Source organism: Rhinolophus sinicus, linkage group LG03, assembly GCF_036562045.2.
Source record: "Rhinolophus sinicus isolate RSC01 linkage group LG03, ASM3656204v1, whole genome shotgun sequence".
NCBI lineage: Eukaryota > Metazoa > Chordata > Mammalia > Chiroptera > Rhinolophidae > Rhinolophus > Rhinolophus sinicus.
In genome coordinates, this window is record NC_133753.1 from 178,349,171 (window position 1) to 178,368,532 (window position 19,362).

At 43.4% G+C, this 19,362-nt stretch overlaps 1 protein-coding gene across 1 annotated transcript in view; it reads left to right on the top strand.

The window, feature by feature from the left end:
• The first annotated feature begins 14,999 nt into the window (after positions 1-14,999).
• Positions 15,000-19,362, top strand: part of ZFR (zinc finger RNA binding protein) — a 69,109-nt gene continuing 64,746 nt past the window's right edge. The window contains exons 1-3 of the mRNA XM_074329220.1: positions 15,000-15,155; positions 15,443-15,542; positions 16,081-16,164. Of these exons, the coding sequence (XP_074185321.1) occupies positions 15,119-15,155; positions 15,443-15,542; positions 16,081-16,164 (221 nt within the window). The 5' untranslated portion in view covers positions 15,000-15,118. The remainder of the gene's footprint in view (positions 15,156-15,442; positions 15,543-16,080; positions 16,165-19,362) is intronic.

The window sequence follows — 19,362 nt, forward strand, 5'->3', positions numbered from 1 at the left end:
TACCTAAACAGTGCTCGTGGGTCAAGCATGAATGCTCTTTTTGGGGTACATCGCTTTCCTTTTAAAATACCACCAGGAAGGTTAAGATAAAGTGAATGTGGGGACAGAGCCCCAGAAAGTAGTTTACAGGCTCTCAGCCTCACGTGAAGGGGTACTGGCTCGGGTGGTGAATGGCCATCGGCTGTGGCTGATTGGCCATCGGCTGTGGCCGGTTAGCCAATTGGCCGCTGGTATAACTGCTGCGGCTACGGAGGAGAGCCAAGCAGAGCCGAAGAGAGCGGAAGAGGAGGGCCGAGGAGAGCGGAAGAGGAGAGCCGAGAGAGAGGAACAGAGTCGAGAGAGTGGAGGAGAGTCGTTGGTCGGTCGGTTGGCGGAAAAGCGGACGGCAGGTCGGCATCCGGTGGGCCCAGCCTCCAGTGAGGCCGTGGTGGTATGGCTCCCCTACCTATGGCTCCGTGGGTGTTCCTTTTCGGCCTCACCATATCCTGTGTTTTTGTGTGGGGAGAGGGAGCAGAGGCCCCGCAGGCCGCCCCGCTGAAAGATGGCGAGGCGAGAAGGCCTCCGCACACGACAGTGAATGTTCTCTAAATGAAGGTGGGTTACAGTCCTGGGGGCCAGCTGTCGTCTCAACGCACCACGCATCTGGCTCTTTTGAGAAAAGGTCTGCTGGTGGCCCATGTGGAAATTCACATGAACTCTACAGCCTACATTTCTGTCTGGGATTCTAAGGAGGACAGTGGCTGATCAACAGTATTCTCACTGTATTAGAGTAGTCCTAGAAGATTCATTCATTCACTCAGTCTGCAAATACTTATTCAACTACTGTGCAAAGCACTAGAGATACAAAGGTGAAAGGGACAAAGCTTTTGCCCTCGTGAAGCTTATATTCCTGGAACAAGGAGGGGAAGGAAAGAGAAAATAGATAAACACATAAATACATAATTTTAAGCAGTGAGAAGCACTATAAAAAAAACACATCAGGGTAAATGGTTAGAAGAGGTAGGGCTCTATCACAGAGGGCAGAGAGATGTCATCTCTGAGAACCTAACATTTCAGTAGACACCTGAATCCTAGGAGGGAACAAGCCATAAGCAATTTTCAGGAAGAACATCCTGGAATAGGAGGAGCAAATATAAGGATCCTGAGACTGGAGCAAACATTCAATGACCGTCATGAAGCCCAGCGGCTAGAGGAAAATGAGCCTAGGGGAGTGGGAAATGGTGGGTAGCAAGGGCAAGGTCATAGAGGAGCATGTCAGCAGCATAAGGAATTTGTAGAATAGGAAGCCACCAGAGAGAGTGGAGCAGAGGAGTGGATCGTGATCTGATTAATGTCTTTAAAACATAATCTTCACTGACACAAGGCAAGAAGCAGCAAGACCAGTTAGAAGGTTACTGCAGTAGCACAGATGAGAGTACCAGTGGTTTGGACCTAGTAGTCATGGTAGAGGTGGTGAGAAGTAGGCAGGCTTGAGGTATAGTTTGAAAGTAGAGTCAACAGGGCAATTGGATGTGGAGAGTGAAGAAAAGAGAAGAATCAAGGATTGCTTCGTGGAATGGGCAGAGTGAGCTGGGAGTGGGTCTTGAGGAAATAGCCTGAGCCCTGTTACCATGGTAACTCCAGATTCTCCTCCACCATTTAGATGAGAATGTCAGGAAGGCAGTTGGCTATGCCAGTCAGCAGTCAAGAGAGAAGTCAGGGCTGGTGGTATGAACCCGGGAATCATCAGCTTTTAGATGAGTTTGAATGAGGGTGTATGCTTGAGGGAGAAAGGGAGCTGAGGATGGAGTCCGACATGTCTAGAACCTCACAATTTAGAAGACGCCTTGAGAAATATGGACGGTTCTCCCTTTGGATGTAAAGGCAGATCCATGTTCTTGAAGGCAGGGGCCCTGTCTTAGTCACCTTGGTGATCCCTCCAGGTTTTGCATGTGCTCTGGTGTTGGCCCCTGTGTCAGTAGCAGGGAAAGTCTCCACGAGGCTTCAGCTCTGAACCTGAAGGAACATGGCCAAATCAGGGCTGAGTTGCAGCCTGAAACCAGGAGTGAGCTGACAATTTACTTTGTGTTGTGCGTGGTTTCACACAAGACTGTGGCCAGGATGTCAATTACGTTGTGTGGGAGGAGGAAAATGGGGATAAAAATTTCTCAGCATTTGGAATTTTCAACTATTGGTTGAGTGAATCTCTAAGTTTTAAAAATAAGTCTTTCACAGTTGCTGGGGTAGAAGTAATTGCCTTCAATTAAATTGTGCTGGCCATACAATTTTTAAAATCTTATTATTTATGGAGAATTGCCAACTTACACAGAAGAAGATCAAATAGTTTCATGAGACCTTAACGTATCTATCACCTAACCCCCCAAATCACGGGTCCATGACAACCCTGCACCATCTGTTTTCTCCCTCCCCAAATTATTTTGAAGCAAATCTCAGACATCGTTTCACACATAAAAATTTGAGTATGTTTTTTTAAAAGACAACTTTTTAAAACATGATCACAATACAATTATTACACTTTTGAAAAATCTCTTAATAGTTTCAACTGTCCTGTCAGTGTTTAAATTTCTACTTGTCTTATAAATCCTATGAATTTTTCTTTTCTCATTTTGTGGGTTTTTTAAAAAGGGGATCCAAATAATAGCCACACACTGCAAATGGTTGCTATGTTTTTAAAATCTCTTTTAATCATAGGTTTTCCCCTCTGCTTCTTTTTATAACACTTGCAGTTTATCTGTTGAAGAAACCAGTTTGTTTATGCTGAATAGTATCCAATAGTCATGAATTTTGCTTATTGCATCATGTGTTTTATTAAACATGTTCCTTTGTCTGCTGTATTTTCTATAACTGGTAGTTAGAATTATATCATTATTTTAATAAAATTTATTTTAATATAGGTAACTTGGAAAAGCACACAAAAGATAACATTGAAAAGCACACGCGCGTGCGCGCACGCACACACACACGCACACACACACACACACAAGCACAATTTACTCAAAGTTCCACCACTTTTAATCTTCTTTTTGAACAGTAAAGCATAAAAATGAAAGTCCTCTCTTACTCTCCTGGAATTTCACCTTTCAGGAGTAACCACAGTAACAATTTGAGGCTTGGAGGACATAGTGCCAATTCAAAAATGAAGGAAAGAAGGATAGTTAATTTTATGCGTCAACCTGACTGGGCCATCGGGTGCCCAAACTTTTGGTCAAACCTGATTCTGGGTATGTCTGTGATAGAGTTTTTGAATGAGATTAACATTTGAATCAGTAGACTGAGTCAGACAGATTGCCCTCCCTCATGTGGGTGGGCCTCATCCAATCAGTTGAAAGCCTGAATAGAACAAAGACTGATCCTTCCTCAACTAAAAGGGAACTCCTTTTGCCTGATTGCCTGAGCTGGGACATTGGTCTTTGTCCAGCCTTTTGACTCACTGAAACATTGGATCCTCTTGAGTCTCAAGCCTGCTTGCTTTTTGACTGGAACTTACACCATCAGCTCTACTGGTTCTCAGGCCAGGGTAAGGAATATGTACACAGTCCTACAGGCAAATAAGAACCCTTGTCTACTCTTACCAAGAGGAGACGCTGGTGTTGAAGAAGTTCACGTGTATGTAAAACATCTCAAAGCAGCAGGATTTGCTGCTGGGCAAGTTCCCTTGTAAAATTCTGAAGGAACTCAAGATTCTCTTTAACAACCTGATGTCAGAAGTCCCACATACACCTTTAAGAACCACTTTGGGAGCCCTTCAAAAGGGAGGGGCAAGGTAAAGGAAAGCTGTGCAGAGTCATTCCTCAGCAGCGTCACATGCTCACACCCAGACTCTCTGATACTCCCCCATGCTCTCTGCCCCTTTTGGCTCTCTGGTTCTCAAGCTTGGAGTACGCATGCATGTCTCCTTGACTTCTGATGCATTCTGGTTGCCAGTCCTTGCTCAAAGAGTCTGCTTTGGAGTCTATATTTACCAGCCCAGATTACACAAAAGACATTATAGGGTGCAGTGTTTAAGCATCTCTGGAGTCAACATTTACATCCCAGCTCTGCCTCTTTAAATAGCTATGTGACCTGGGGCAAGTGCCTTAAACTTTCTGAGCCTGTTTCCTCATCTGTAACATGAAGAGAATAATAGCAACTTACGTACATGATAGAATTATTAGGATTAAATGAGATGGCACATGTAAAGTGCTTTAACAGGCCTGGCACAAAAGTAATAGCTGTTTCTTTACTGAAACATATGCAAAGCGTGCAGCCTCTGCTTCCATTGCTCTATCACACTGTTGAGGTCACCAGTGGCCCTGAATTTCAACCTCTGGACTTTGGAGCTGTGTGCTACACTCTCTCAGAGAGCTTCCCTGGGAACACTGGGTTTCCACAGGTTGAGGCCTCAGGCTGGTTCCTTGTCCTTCGTCCTGAGCCAATCGAACACCTTCGCTGGGAGAGGTGATGCATGAGTCCCTGCCCATCCCTGCTCAGCTGTGGGTCCCGAGGCCCTTTCCCAGCAGGCTGAGCTGACCCTGGCCAAGAAGGGAGGTGCATTGGAAACACCCGAGCCACCATAGAAGGGATCTGGAATCCTTATGTGGCTGCTGTGGGCCTGGTATCTGCTGTGCTTGAGCTTCGCAAACTCCTCAGCCACAGTCATGTCCCACCTTCAAGTCCCTGGGCTCTGCCTCCATTTCCCAGTCTTGCTCTACAAGTCTGGCTTCACTCTGACACCCTGCCCTGCCCTTTCTGGCCCAAAGGAGCTCTTGTCTGTTTTCCTATAAGGGCTTTATTGATTTTTCTTTCACATTTAAATTTGCAATCCATCTAAAATTGATCCTGGCTCTAGTTTGAATGTTCTGCAGAGAACTGAATTGAAAACGGTTGGTTTTCATTCTTTAGGCAGTGATCTCTCCAGACTGTTCCTGCTTTCTTACCCTCCAGCGCTGACTTTGTGCCTGCCTAATTCCAAGCCTGATTCGAGCCTTCCTGTTAAATATGTAAACTTTCTATAACCTCTTCTAAAGTCCCATATTAATTGCTTCACCCAGGCTTGGTTTCTATTGTTTGCAATCAAAGATCTCTAATTTTTACACCCCCAAAGAAGTGGATGGCTCAGGTCTAGCTACCTGGGTTGAAGGTGGTAGAAATGGAGAACTTTGGAGTATCTCAAAGGAGGAATTAAGCAGATTACTATTGGTGAAATGTTACTTCCTTTATGCAGGAGACTAGAAATACCCATTCTTAGCCCATGCCTAGAAATCAGGCAGCATGGATGGCCATGAAGTTGTCTGTGGTAGAGACACTTGCCATGGGCAAACAAATACTGCATGCGTGAAGTATTCAGGAAACTGCCAATAGGCTTCTTCATAGATTCTGGACTCTTTGGGATAAACCAGGTCTTGTTATGACAGAAGCAATGCTCCACACCCATTTGGCCTACCCCATGATGCTTTGGACAGAGCCCATCAACTAGGAGTCTCAAGCTCTGGAGGTCTGTGAGGTAGAATGTGTGAGGCCCAACTAGCTAGAGACATATGATTCACTGCTAGTGAGAGTACTATAATCACATCTTCGGTGTCCCCTGCAAAAAACATGATCCCCAGGCTGTTACCCGTGCTGGGACCACCTAATCACCCCATAGAGCAGGAATGGCAGATATTGTTTATTGTCTACTTAGCAGCAGTTATAGACTGAATGTTTGTGTCCCCTCCAAAATTCGTACCTTGAAGTCCTTACCCCACCAATGTGATGGTGTTTGAAAATGAGGCCTTTGAAATGTAATTAAAGTTAGGTGAGGTCATGAGGGTGGGGCCTTCATGATGGGGTTAGTGCCTTTCTAAAAAGAGACACCAGAGAGCTGCTCTCTCTCTTTTTCTCTCTTTCTCACTGTCTCCCTCTCCCAGCACACACCTTGAGGAAAGGCCATGTGAGCACATCGCAAGTGGCAGCTGTCTTCAAACAGGGAGAGAGTCCTCACCAGAAATTGAAACTTGCTGGACCTTGATATTGGACTTTCTAGTCTCCAGTTTTCTGTTGTTTAGCTCTAGCAAGATAATATAACAGCCATTCCCTTTCTTTCCCAGCAAAATCCTGATTTCGTAATGGGTGGCAACAGAACGCCAGGGGATGACTAATGATTTGTCTAAGGCAACCATTGTAATGCCATGCCCCTTTTCCAATAACCGGTTCAGGGGTGGGTATGTCAATCAGCACAGCCAATGAGATGCAAAAGAAAGTTTGGTAGGGATAAAAAGCCATTACAAAATCCTTTTTCTTTTGCCCCCTTCGTCTTGCGCAGTTGGAGCAGCAGCGGCCATCTTGTGGCCAGGAGATAACATATACAAGGAAGATAAGCTAATAGTAATACAAGTGTGCTTAATGATATTATTGAGCCACTTAACCAACCCTGGGACTTTGTTTTGAATAAGCAATAAATTTCCTTATTGTTCAGATTTATTAGTCAGCTTTTTGTTGTTTGAAGCCGAATGTAATATCACTGATGTAGGATGCCACCAGGCTTCTCCCCAGGCAGGCTGAATTCCAAAAGGCATTTAGGTAATGGAAGGTTGTACTATTTCTCTATGCCCAAAGTACAGATCTTTTGGCAAAAGGGTGTTCTCCCCCCTTGGGGAGCAGAATAACATAATGGTTAAGAGCAGCTTTGGAATCAGATGACTGGGTTCAAATCCTGGCTCTTAAAGCGTATTAACTATGTGACCTTGAGAATGTTACTTAAACTCTCTGTGCCTCAGTTTCCTTCCCCATCAAAACCCAGGGATAATGATAGTAACTACCTAATAGGGTTGTTGTGAGAATAAAATGAAATAACACCTGTGAAGTGTTATTTACCTGGCATAAAATACTCACTCAAATATTAGCTATACTGCTTAACAGAAGAGGAGGTACAAGGTCTTCAGTATTCAGTCGTCAAGATTGCCCAGCATGGATTCGTGCAACCCTTGATCATACAGGCTGACAAATCAAGGGAGCCCTCTGCTCTGGAACATCTGAGGAGTCTTACTTATAAAAGGAGTGGAGCTTGCAGAGCAGAGGTAGGGATACAGCTTGAAATTACAGGCATAATTTTCACTTGTTTGTCCAGGAACATTATGCATCCCCTCTGATGGACATTTAACCGGAGGTAGTAATCACAGCACATCACAGTAATCACTTCATTAATCTGGGACTCCAGAGAGCCTAATTTGGGACAGATCTGCAGTGCAATGAGTGGAGAAGACTTGAAGGGCTGAGAGAATTTATTCAAATTGTTATGCCATCAAATTACTTTGATGCATGTAGATCTCCAAGGGTTTCATGAATGAGAACATTCAAGATGCACAGCCTAGAAGTTATCCTCTACACAGATGCCTCTTGACCAAAGTGACACTGCCCCCTGGGGAAAGTTTGGAAGTTTGTGATTGTTGCAATGACACCTCTGGCATTTAATGGTCAGGGTCCACTTATGTTAGACATCCTGCAATGCACAAGATAGCTCTGTATGACAGTGAATTGTCTCACATCCTACATGACTTTATAATATCAAATTGGACATTCATGTATATGTAAAGCATGTTTATAATAATCTAAGCCTAGAATCTAAGTGGGTTTTGACATACACACACAAATTATTTTTGCATAGTTTTAACATTTGAAAGGAATGTCATCGTTGCACAAATGGAAGGGTGGTTGTACTGTGTCCTGTTTAAGACTTTATAGCACAGATTGTTTACTATTTCAGAAAATCACATCACCAGTGTCCTAGTAATTAGCTAGTATGTTACCTGATGCCATCTGCACTTGCATCTGTTACAATCCTGGAGATTGTCATACTAGGTACAAGCACCTGATGCAGTCACTTTATGTCTTCTAGAGTAGTCGTGACCAAACATTGATACACTGAAATACACATTATTTTATTATAAGGCTTTTTTCCTCTCCTTTTTTCTGTATACTTCAACAAAGGCACTATATTGATTTTTTTTTATTATAAAATTAAAATTTTATTTTAAAAGAAAAATTTTTATTTATACATGTAACATGTAAAATTATCTACAACTTTCATTTCAGGAGAGTACAGAGAGTGTTAGAACACATTTGTTGCAAAAGGAGGACATTTGTGTTTGATAAAGTGGAGAACCACTCCTCTATGGGGACTAATTTTTTAAGTAAACTTACATGGAATAAACATACATACAGAAAAATGGACAAATCATAAGTGGATCACTCAATGGATTTTTATAAATTACCCATTTGATACCCAACTTATGTTTATAAGTTAAAGTTTTGTAAATTACCCATCTTCTCTGATGGACCCTCACATTACCAGCTCTACAGAACTCCCCCTCATACTCTTTTCCAGTCACTTCCCACGCACTATCAATTTTGCCTGTTTTTAATGAAAACTTCATGTAAAAATTTATAATTATGTGAGGTGATGGATGTGCTGACTAACTTTGTTGTGGTAAACATTTCACCATATATATGTGTATCAAATCATCATGTTGTATACTTATATAACATAATATGTCAATTATATTTCAATAAAGCTGGAAAGAAATAAAGAGAAAAAACTTTATGTAAATGTCTTCATATAAACTTATTTATGTCTGGCTTTTTTTTCCCTCTCAAAGTTATATTTGTGAGAACCATCTATGCTGCTGCATGTATCAATAATTCATTCACTCTCATGGCTGATCATATTCTATTTTATAACGATAACAGAATTTATCTTACCCATTTGACTATTGATGAATATTTGGGTAGTTTTCAATTCTGGATTATTTGACTAGTTGTTCCTATGAATATTCTGGGTTTATTATTTTATTTTATTGGGGAATATTCAGGGACAGTGTGTTTCTCCAGGGTCCATCGGCTCCAAGTAGCTGTCCTTCAATCTAGTTGTGGAGGGCGCAGCTCAGCTCCAAGTCCAGTCACCATTTTCAATCTTTAGTTGTAGGGGGTGCAGCCCACCATCCATGTGGGAATTGAACTGGTAACCTTGTTGTTGAGAGCTCCTGCTCTAACCAACTGAGCCATCCAGCCGCCCCCTATGAATATTCTTGTACATATCTTTTAGTAAATATATATATATATATCTATATATCTATATATATATATACATATATCTGTAGGTATTCATAGGAGGAGTATTGCTGGGTAGTAAGTATGCATTTGTCGAGCTTTAATTTTTTTAACAGTTTTCCAAAGTGGATTGGCACACTCACTGAAGTTATGGCAGTTCCACTTGCTCTACACTTTCATGTTTAGATGTTTAAATATATCCTGCGAACTCCACCTTACACAGAATCTTGCCTGCGTGGTGTTAAGATGTGGCCACCTCAGCAGAGTTCTTTCTGAAAGTACTCGAGGTTAAGCGCTGCTTAGGGGCACCGCTGGCAAGTGCTGCAAGAAAGGCGTTGGCTGAGTCACAGCTAAGCCCAGCAATCTCTGGGGCTCTGAGGCTCCCTCAGCATCTCCTGGGGAGGATGCAACTCCAAGGCCCTCCAGGCAGAGAAGCAGTTGTTCAAATGCTCCTGACCTCGCGCCTGGCTGAGCTGCTGGAGTAACTTGGGGCTGGATGCACAGGTGGAGGAGTCTGGAGTAGGCAGAAGAAAGGGAAGCGAGGGGGATGTCTGACAGCTAGAAAGCAGATGCAAGGTAGGTGGGAGTGCAGGGAGCCCATGTACAAATGACTGTATTTCCAGGAGGTATGTAAATCAGATTTACTTATAAGTAGGTTTTTAATTGAAAAATTAATTCATTATACGGGGAAAACTTCTTTTCCAACCATCACAAAAGGGCATATAATGAAAAAATAAAGTCTCTTTCACCTCTTAGATTTCCAGTCCTCTGGGTCCCATCCCCAAAGAAAAGCACAATTCCTCCAGAAGCAGCCTGTGCTTATGCAAGCATAGGCACAGAGGTATCCTTGATAACTTACTCAACTTATCTGGGCTTCAGCATCCTCATCCTTAGAATGATGAGACTGGGCCCAATGTCCCCAAACTTCCCTACTAATAAGAATCATGTGAGGGGACTTGTTCAATATGTGATTTCCCAGGCCATAGGCCCTGGGATTTCAATTTAGTGGGACTGCAATGGGATCTAGAAATTTGTATTATTGGAAGAATCCCTAGGTGATTTTTATCATGGGAAAGTTGGGAAAAACACTGAATTTAGAGAGTCTCTAACATTTCAATTTTTTCAAGTGCCTAGTATAGTCTGCCCTTTAGAAATCATGGTGACAATACTTTGTAGAGATATGAAAGAGTTTCTAAGTAATGAAGAATGAAGACAAGTGCTTACATGGCAGCACATTAAAATTTTCAAAAAAACAGCCTCTGGGCTCTTTGTCAACAACACTGGCAAACGCAGGCTCCTCTCCTTGGTCTTGGTGACTAGCCTCCTTGCTCCCTCCCAGGAGGTTCCTGGCCAACACGGAAGCCGCAGCAGTTTGTCCCTTGCCTCTCTTTACATACCTCCCTGTGAATCTCCATGCTGCCCCTCCCTACCCAGGTACCTCCATTTTATGCTCTCGCAGGCTTGATCTTCCCTTTCCCCCACAAAAAATATCCCCATCCTTTGGCTCATTTTCTGATTGTGGTAAGAATCAGTGGTGGTTAGAATAACGGCCACCCTCACACAGTGCTTACAAGGAGCCCAGCACTGATCTGGAAGCTTTACATCTAGGAGGTTGTGAAGCCCTGCCAACAACCCCCTGCTGTAGGTACTACTTTTATCACCTCTATTTACAGAGGAGAAGGAGGCACGGAGAGGTGACACAGCAGTGAGTGATGGAGCTAAGAGTGGAAGCCAAGTGGGTCCAGCTTCAGAGTCTATACCCTTACCATGCCATACTCCTCTTGGTAAAGAGCAGTTTTTAGGTTATCTTTTCTGGGCGCCATGTTTGCATTTTAACAAGGCTTTTCAGGATGCCAAGGCCTTGACTCAAAGGTGTGCTTAGGGGCAGGCTTTCTCAGGTTAGCTCCACCCTGTGGTTGACAGTCTACCAATTAACATTTCCTCATTTGCCCTCAGATGCCTTGTGCGGTTCCTAATGACTCTGAGGCACAATAAGTGCCCGAATCATCAAAGAGAGATTAAACTGTGCACAACCTGGTTCATCACTAAATAAGTACTTACTGGGAGCCTATCACCAGGCACCCTGCCTTCATCAAGCTGTAGTTTCATAGGGGAAATATATGTTAAAGAAAATTCAACTGAGTAAATTTGAAGATCTAATTGGTTTTATTAAATGATTCATGAAGCAGGCAGCCTTCCGTCTAGCAACTAGAAGAGCACTCCCATGAGTTGTACACAATAGAAGGTTTTTTATTGACAGAAAGAGGGTGGGACTAAGAAGTTAAAAGAGTGGATTGTTTCAGACAAGGACACCTCCTCTTAGGTAGGAGTCTTAGGCAGATTACCTCATTAGTGTTGGTCAGGAAATTCCAGACTGATTGGTTTAAAATTTCACTCCTGGGGGAGACTAAAACTGCAATTAGGTTAGTTATTAAGTTAGTTTTCTTGGTTTGGTGACGTGGCTTAGCAACAGTGACTCCATTTTGGCCTGTTTTTTTTTAAACATATTTATTAATCAAATAACTACACAATAAGTGTGATTGCAACTGTGACAAAAACAACTAAGGGGAGATGCCTGGTGCTCTGAGAGCATAATAAAATTGACTGAGGGCCAAACGGGTGGCTCAGTTGGGTAGAGTGCAAGCTCTGGGCAACCAGGCTGCCAGTTCGATTCCCACATGGGCCAGCGAGCTGTGCCCTCCTCAACTAGAATGAAGTCAATGAGCTGCCGCTCAGCAAATGGATGGCCAGATGGCTCAGTTGGTTGGAGCGCCGGCTCTCAACCACAAGGTTGCCGGTTGGACTCCCGCAAGGGATGGTGGGCTGTGCCCCCTGCAACTAACAACAGCAACTGGACCCTGGACCAGGAGCTGAGCTGCGCCGTCCACAACTAAGATTGGAAGGATAACTTGACTTGGAAAAGTCCTGGAAGTACACACTGTTCCCCAATAAAGTCCTGTTTCTCTTCTCCAATAAAAATATAAATAAATAAATAAATAAATAAAATCTAAATAAATAAAATTAAATTAACTGATCAAGGGTGTCAGGGAAGGCTGAGGACAAGTTGAGTGGCGATCTTGAAGCATGAAAGTCAACTAGAAGAAGAGTGGAAGAACATTCTAGGCAGGGAAAACATACAAAGCCTTGTGGTGAGAGGGTGCATGCATGGCAAACAGGAAGCCAAGGTAGTTGGAATGGAGACAATAAGGAGCAAGAGGCTGAAAAGGCGGGTAGGCCAGACCACACAGGGCTTTGCAGGCCACATAGATGAGTTTGCTTTATCCTAAGAGGGAGGGGAAGCACAGAAGGGTTTGAAGGGTTTGATCAGATTTGCATTTTGAACCTGTCACTCTAGCTGAAGTGTGGTAAATGATTGTTAAATGTAATTTTTTGTATTCGCATGCCAACCATTGCTGGACACAAAGGATGATAGATATTATAACTGGCTGCTTCCAGTCAAGTCTCCTACCTTCTGTAGTTGGTCCAGATGATTGCATATTGCTATGTTGCCTAGACTGGGTACACTGGGGCATAGACCCTTCCAGGGCAGAGCCATCCACTTTTTGGTTTTAGGTGAATAACCTGCACAGTGCATTCACTTACTAGAAAGTAGATTTTAAAGAGATTTGCAATAATCCAGCCGAGTTCTTTTTACAGAAATACCTTGTGTTCAGTGTTGTTTTACAGAACTGCTATCTCATTTAACCCCCACAACAGTCCTGTGAGGAAGATACTGTTATTCCTATTACACAGTCTTGAAAATTTTAAATAACGTGCCCAGGTCACCCGACCTCTTAACACCTAGGAGAAGAACCCAAGTCTTCTTGATTCCAAATTAATTCCCAAACTCCTTCCTTAAATAAGCCCAAGTCAGGGGTAAATTGAGGCGCTACCTAAAGGTTCCCTCTTTGAGAAGAGCTCTGTCGTCAATAATTTTCACTGCTGCCACACCTACTCTGATCTCTAAAAACAGTTACCAAAGTGAAGTGGCACGCCTCTCTCTTTCTAGTTATCTGCCTGCTCATTGGGGGTGTGCCGGCAGCCTCTTCCATCCTCTAAAGCCCTACCAAGCAAACAAGCATAAAATTGGCCTAAAAAGAATCTTCTTAGGCAGGTGATTAACACCATTTCTCCTCTAGTTTTCTTCAATAGCCTAGTAACTAATAGTGCAAGTTTATCAAAGCAATGACAGTCAGTGCCTTGAAGGTTTGATTGCTCCATGAAGTTCAAGGCAAATTACCTTTAAATGCAATTCTAATACCCTATGTATTGGAGATATTTTTTTTCGTAAAAACACACTTGTGGCACAGATAACTTTTGCCTGGGGAAACCTCAGTATTCTCAAAAACAACAACACTGATTTTACTTAAATGTTCTACATTTTCTTTTTCTTTTAATGAATAAGAGAATAAATCAGACAAGTTCTTAGAACTTGTACCTCTGTAGGAGGTGTGGGGGAGCAAGCTTGGCACAAATAGGAACTGAGGTATTGTTTCTGCTCTGGCATAAGAAAGTGGGATAAAGCCCTAAACTTCATGAGTGGGTTCTGATTCACCCTTTGCATTTCTTTCTAATGCTCATATCCAACATTGAGGAGAAACCAGTAGCAGAGGGCCTGGGGGATAGCCATGGAGAAGGTGAGGAAGAGGTGAAATGCAGCACTTATGCATGGTAGGCAGGAAAGAGGTAAGGTAGGAGAAAATAGTCAATCAGAAGACGGACTGCAAGAAGAGAGAGAATGGTTGGAAATGAACCAGAAGCAAAGAGAAAACTGTGAGAAAGCAGAGGGAAGAAAGAAATACACGGGGGAAGAATATCATTCTGTCCTTAAAAACGAAAGATCTGGAAACTTTACTACAGAGCCTTCTGATCCCATCTCCCTATCACTCAATTCCAGCCAGGCTAACTTCCCTGCTGCTCTTGAATTCTCCTGCTTTAAGACCCTCCACTTGCTTGTCCTTCCTCCCTGGTAACTACCTTGTTTCCCCGAAAATAGACCTAGCTGGACCATCAGCTCTAATGCATCTTTTGGAGCAAAAATTAATATAAGACCCAGTCTTATTTTATATTATTGAAGACCCCATCTTATATTAATTTTTGCTCCAGAAGACGCATTAGAGCTGATGGTCCAGCTAGGTCTTATTTTCGGGGAAACACGGTACTGAGATTGTCCCTCACTTCCTTCAAGTGGTCACCCTATCCACACCCTACACAAATAGCACCTCACTCCACTCTTCTTTAACCTGCTTTAATTTTTAAAGCTGTAATCACCACCCAACATACGATTTATTTGGTTATTGTCGGACACCATGGCCCTTTCACAGAAACTACATTCCATGTGAGCAGGAATTTTATTTTGTTCACTGCTGTATCTCCAGTACCTAGCCTGATACTTTGTGAGGTGCTCAATATACGTTGAAAGATTCAAGGAGTGGCTGAAGGTGGGGGGAGGGCACAGTAAGAGGTGTGCTCGGGAGGGGTGTTTGGGGTTGTGCTTGCAATCCAACATAGTACTAGCACATTTGCCATTCTTTTTCTCTCTTCGTCCTCTCCGTCTTTTCCTCCCCAATTTAGAGGCGAAGGACAAAAAGTGGGAATGTGGGAAATAAGGAAGAATCCAAATGAGCCCAACTCAAATTCTGATGAAAAGCGCACAGGCGAGAGGGATGAAAGGTAGAGAACAAATGCACACGCAGAAGTGAAAGAAGAGTGAAAAGTAAGAAGAGGCTAATAGACGTCACTCTCTCTCGTCACTCTCGGTCGGGCGAGGCGCTCCCCGCACGCTCCTCTATCGCCCGGATCGCTCGTCAGTCACTACCACTCTGGAGGAGGTGAGGCCTGCCTTCCTCCGCGGGCGCCCCCTAACCCCCCTCGGCCGAGGCCCCGAAGAGGGAGCCCCGAAGGCGGCGAGGACTACAGCTCCCAGGGTGCCGAGCGCGGGGGCGCCTGCGCAGTGCAGGGGGAGGCAGCGGTCTGTTCTCCGCTGAGGAGGAGCGGGGCAGAGGAGGGAGGCAGCGGGTGAGAGTTCAGAGTTCAGCAGCAGCAGCCCGAGCCCATGATTCCCATATGCCCTGTAGTTTCTTTCACCTATGGTGAGTATAATGTGCCCCACCGAGGTCCCTGCCCAGCTCCTTCCCCGGCCCAGGGCAGTGGGGAGGCGCGGGGGTTGGGGCTGGCTCCGGGGAGGAGGCGGCGGCCGCCACCCGGGCGTGCGAGTGAGTGAGAGAGTGCGAGGCGGGAGGGGGAGGCGGCGCGGCCGCGGGCCGGGCGAGAGCGGCTTCTCACAGCGCCTCTTTCTCTCCCTTTCCCTCCCTTGGTGTCTCTGCCCCTCTGCGCCTCTTCTCCCGCCATGGGACCCGACTCTCCGTGCCCGCCGCAGTGCCCAGCCGGCTGGGGGAAGATGCCAAAATGGCGACCGGCAACTACTTTGGATTCACCCACAGCGGGGCGGCGGCGGCGGCGGCTGCGGCCCAGTATAGGTAACGGCTCCCGCCCTCTCCCTTCTCTCCCCCTGCTCGCTCCTCCGCCCGGATCCCGCGGACACGACGCCCCCGCACGGGCCCCAGCCCAGCGGCCGGGAACCCGGGTTCGCGGCTGGCCTGGCCTCGCGGCCTCTCCCCACCCCGCCCGGCCCGCGGCGGGGAGCGGCCCCCAATGGGGGCGGGACGAGACACGGTCGAGGATTGGGGACGTGGAGGGCAGCTGGGGCTTTCGGCGGCCCCGCAGCTAAAATGGCCTCCCGCGGCCTGGGAGCGCGGCCGCCACCCCCGCCCGGCAAGCCGAGGGAGGGAGCCGAGGCCGAGGCTCCGATCTCGCCCCCAGTCTCCGCCCCCGCCTGCCCCGTCCCCACCTCTGATGATCTCCCTTCCACTTGGGCACAGAGAGGGTGGGCGAAGGGGAGTGCCGATTAGCAGGGCCGTGCGGGCGTCTTCCGCGACCCCTCCCTTGCGCCAGTCTTCGCCTGCTGCTCCCGCTTCCGGAGCTCCCTGAGCCCACATAACGTGTGGTTTTTCTTAGGTACCTTTTCCTCCGTCCTGTGACTTCCCCTGGCCCTCTACCCGAGCCCTGCAAACAAACCGCGGGTGTCACTACAGCCATTGGGTTCCTTTAGTTTTCCTTCCAAGGAGCGATGTAAACATACCAACCACCTGTGAATTGTATAGTTGGTAGACTAGGAAAGATGTGCGAAGTTTCTAGTGCTGATAAATGTGTCCACAGCCAAGTTCTAGCTATTGCGTTTAGGCTCCAGGTGGGCCAATAATTCCCCAGAGCCGGTCTTTCCCCTGGGGGGAAAAAAAAGTGCAAGTGAGACTGTACTGAGTTACTGTAATGCACCTCATGAAATCCCTACCTTAAGGGAAGCTCTAATTCAGTGTTTGTAGTTTATCAAAAGAAAAAAAAAAACCACTAGATTTTTGTTGTTGTCATTGTTACTTTTGAATCAGTCTGAGACAGTCTCTTCAGATTCAAGCCGAAAGTGTACAGGGCTCCTAAGTGATAACGCTTTTTATAGAGAGACGTATTATATTAGATATCTGTATTAGATACACTAGCCATTTGTTAAACCCAGGGAGTTTTTTCATCTCATTCACTTCAGGCAGCGGGTTGTGTAATGGAAAAGGGCATCATTGGGAATCGGGACCTGGGTTCCAGTAGCTCATGGTGTTGATTTTATGACGTTAAGACATCACTTATTTGGACTTTCGTTTTCCTCAGCTATAAAATGAAATGCTCAGCTATATTTTTGGGTTAAAATTTGTAATTCTGAGAAAGTTGCCATTTCATGAGATTCTAAGATGCTGTTTATTGTAAGGGGTATCATTTTATGTATCACAAAAAATTGCTATCAATTAAAACGACACAATGCTTAAAGACCTCATTGATGTTAAGAGATGTTAAAATGTACAAATGTGGGTTTTATTGATGAAATTGGTATTTTACTAAGTATTGTATGCCTTGGTTGCATGCAGATTTTTTTTAACAAGTCTCTTATCTTGAGATTTATATTCCAGAAAAAGGGCTGAGATGACAAATAATTGGGGCAAAATATTGGGATTTGCAACATTAACAAATCCTTTGCTTACAAGTTTTGATGATTAAACAACTAAAAAGTCTCAACTACTTTGTTAAAACCTTTTAGGGCTAATAATTTTCATAGAGAAAAAAATTACGCCTTTTTTTTCTGGCAAGTGAGATAGCTAATCAGCATCTGCCATAAATCCAGTGCTACCAAGTACTTTGTGATCTAGACAAGGCTGTATTTAACCATTAAAATTTTTACTTGTTTTACCCAGTATTTTTTTGTTACAATGGCAGAGGGATAGCTTTTTGGATTTTTAACTGAAAATGTAATGGGTTTGTTCTTTGTGGCAGTTTTGAAATATTTTTCCAAGCTAATCTACAGATAGAAATGAGGGGAGTCAGTACCATTTTAAAGATACTTAATTATTTTTTGATAAAATAGTGGCATGTGTGTATTTTATCCCAATATAGAAAACTATTAAAGAACGTCTGTACCTAATTTTTCTTTGGCTTCAAATCTCATCAAGTTTCAGTGAACTATAACAATTCAGTTATTGCTTGTTTTGTGTGTGGCTAGTGAGAAAAGACTAATCTTTTGATGTTACTTATGCATATATCGGCAAAACGAAGATGCTCTGCCTTTGTATATAAACACAGTACATGGAAATTGTTTGCTTTTAATGGGAAGAAATCCGGGCCAGTAAAGCTAATACTTTTGCTTAAGGAAAATGAGCAAATAACTTTAATAATAAAAGCATATGCAGAAAATGCAGTTATGCTAATTTTTTCCTGTCTAGAAATTGTTATAATTAACTTTTAGACATGGAAGACTAAGGCTTACTTTACCAAAAAAATATATATATATTTTTTTTAATTTGAAGGATGCAAACTCAGGAAAATCTTAAGCATTTACATATGGATGCTGTGAATAGTTGCTTCCACTGTCATTGAATACAGATAACTGAAAGTAACTATTCTAATTACGTATTAAGTCTAGATTTAATTAAGGTTCTTAGTTTCCTTGGCTAGGGCTGCTATGTAAGATACTGGATTAAATTTATTTTAAGCTTAGACTTCTTTATTGCTTGTTAATATTTGAGATTCATAATGGCATACTAAAGATAATTTATAGAGATCTTCTAAGTTCTGCTACTAATAACTCCTAGCTAAACCAAGTTTTTCATTTATATAATGCATATTAAACATTTTTGTGGTAAGCATTTAGTCAATCCTTTTGCTGCATGTTCCATCAGCTACTGAGTTTTTCCTCCTGCTTTGTGTAATTTTTTAAGGCAAGTAAATAAACCTGTTATGCCATTTGCCACTCTTGCAAATGTAATCTTTTCATTTTCTGACCTTTCATTTGCTTTTTTCCAGCCTTAGAAAATGAAGAAATAAAAAAAAATTTTTTTTTTAAGTATTTGTATGTGTTTCTGATAGAGTATTAATTTGGTATGTAGGACAAAGCATGGTGAAAAAATAGGGATGGCTTTATGGCAGAAAGAGAACTTGGTTGGAACTTACTTCAGTAGAGTACCTTTTTTGTTTGAGAAGACAGACTTTTAAGTAGACAAGTCTAATTTTATAATAAATCTTGAAAAAATATTTTAATAGTTATAAGGACTTAGGGTAGCAAAGAATGAAGAAAGATCATTCTTAATAGAAAAACTTTCTAATTAATAGTTTTGTAGGATAAAAATCATGACCACTCACTGGCAATGAGACAGAAGTTGTCATAGGAGTTCTTCAGTTTTTGAAGGGGATTTATGGTATGTACAAATACATGTATGAGGTGTGATCACAAAATATAGTGACTGTTTAAAAAATATTTATTACAGTAAAACACATTTCCATTAATCCTCCTTAAAATACTCCCCCTTGCTTCAAACACATTTATTCTAATGTTCTTAACCACTTTCTGAAGCAGTTCTGGAAGTCTCCTTTCATGAGTGTCTTCATCCTCCATCATGACAGCGCTCCGTGTCACACTTTGCTTCTGGTATGCCAGTTTCTGTCAAATAAAAGCATTATGGTGTGTCCTCATCCACTTATTCACCAGCTCTGGATCTGGCACCAGGCAACTTCTGGCTTGTCCCCAAACTCAAAATAACCACGAAAAGAAGAAGGTTTTGAATCAGTTCAGGACATTGAGGCACCCACGACAGTGTAACTAAAGACACTTATGAAAGAGGACTTTAGGATAAGTGCATTCAAAGCAAGGGGGAGTATTTTGAGGGGAATTAATGGCAATGTATCTTTCACTGTAATACATTTTAA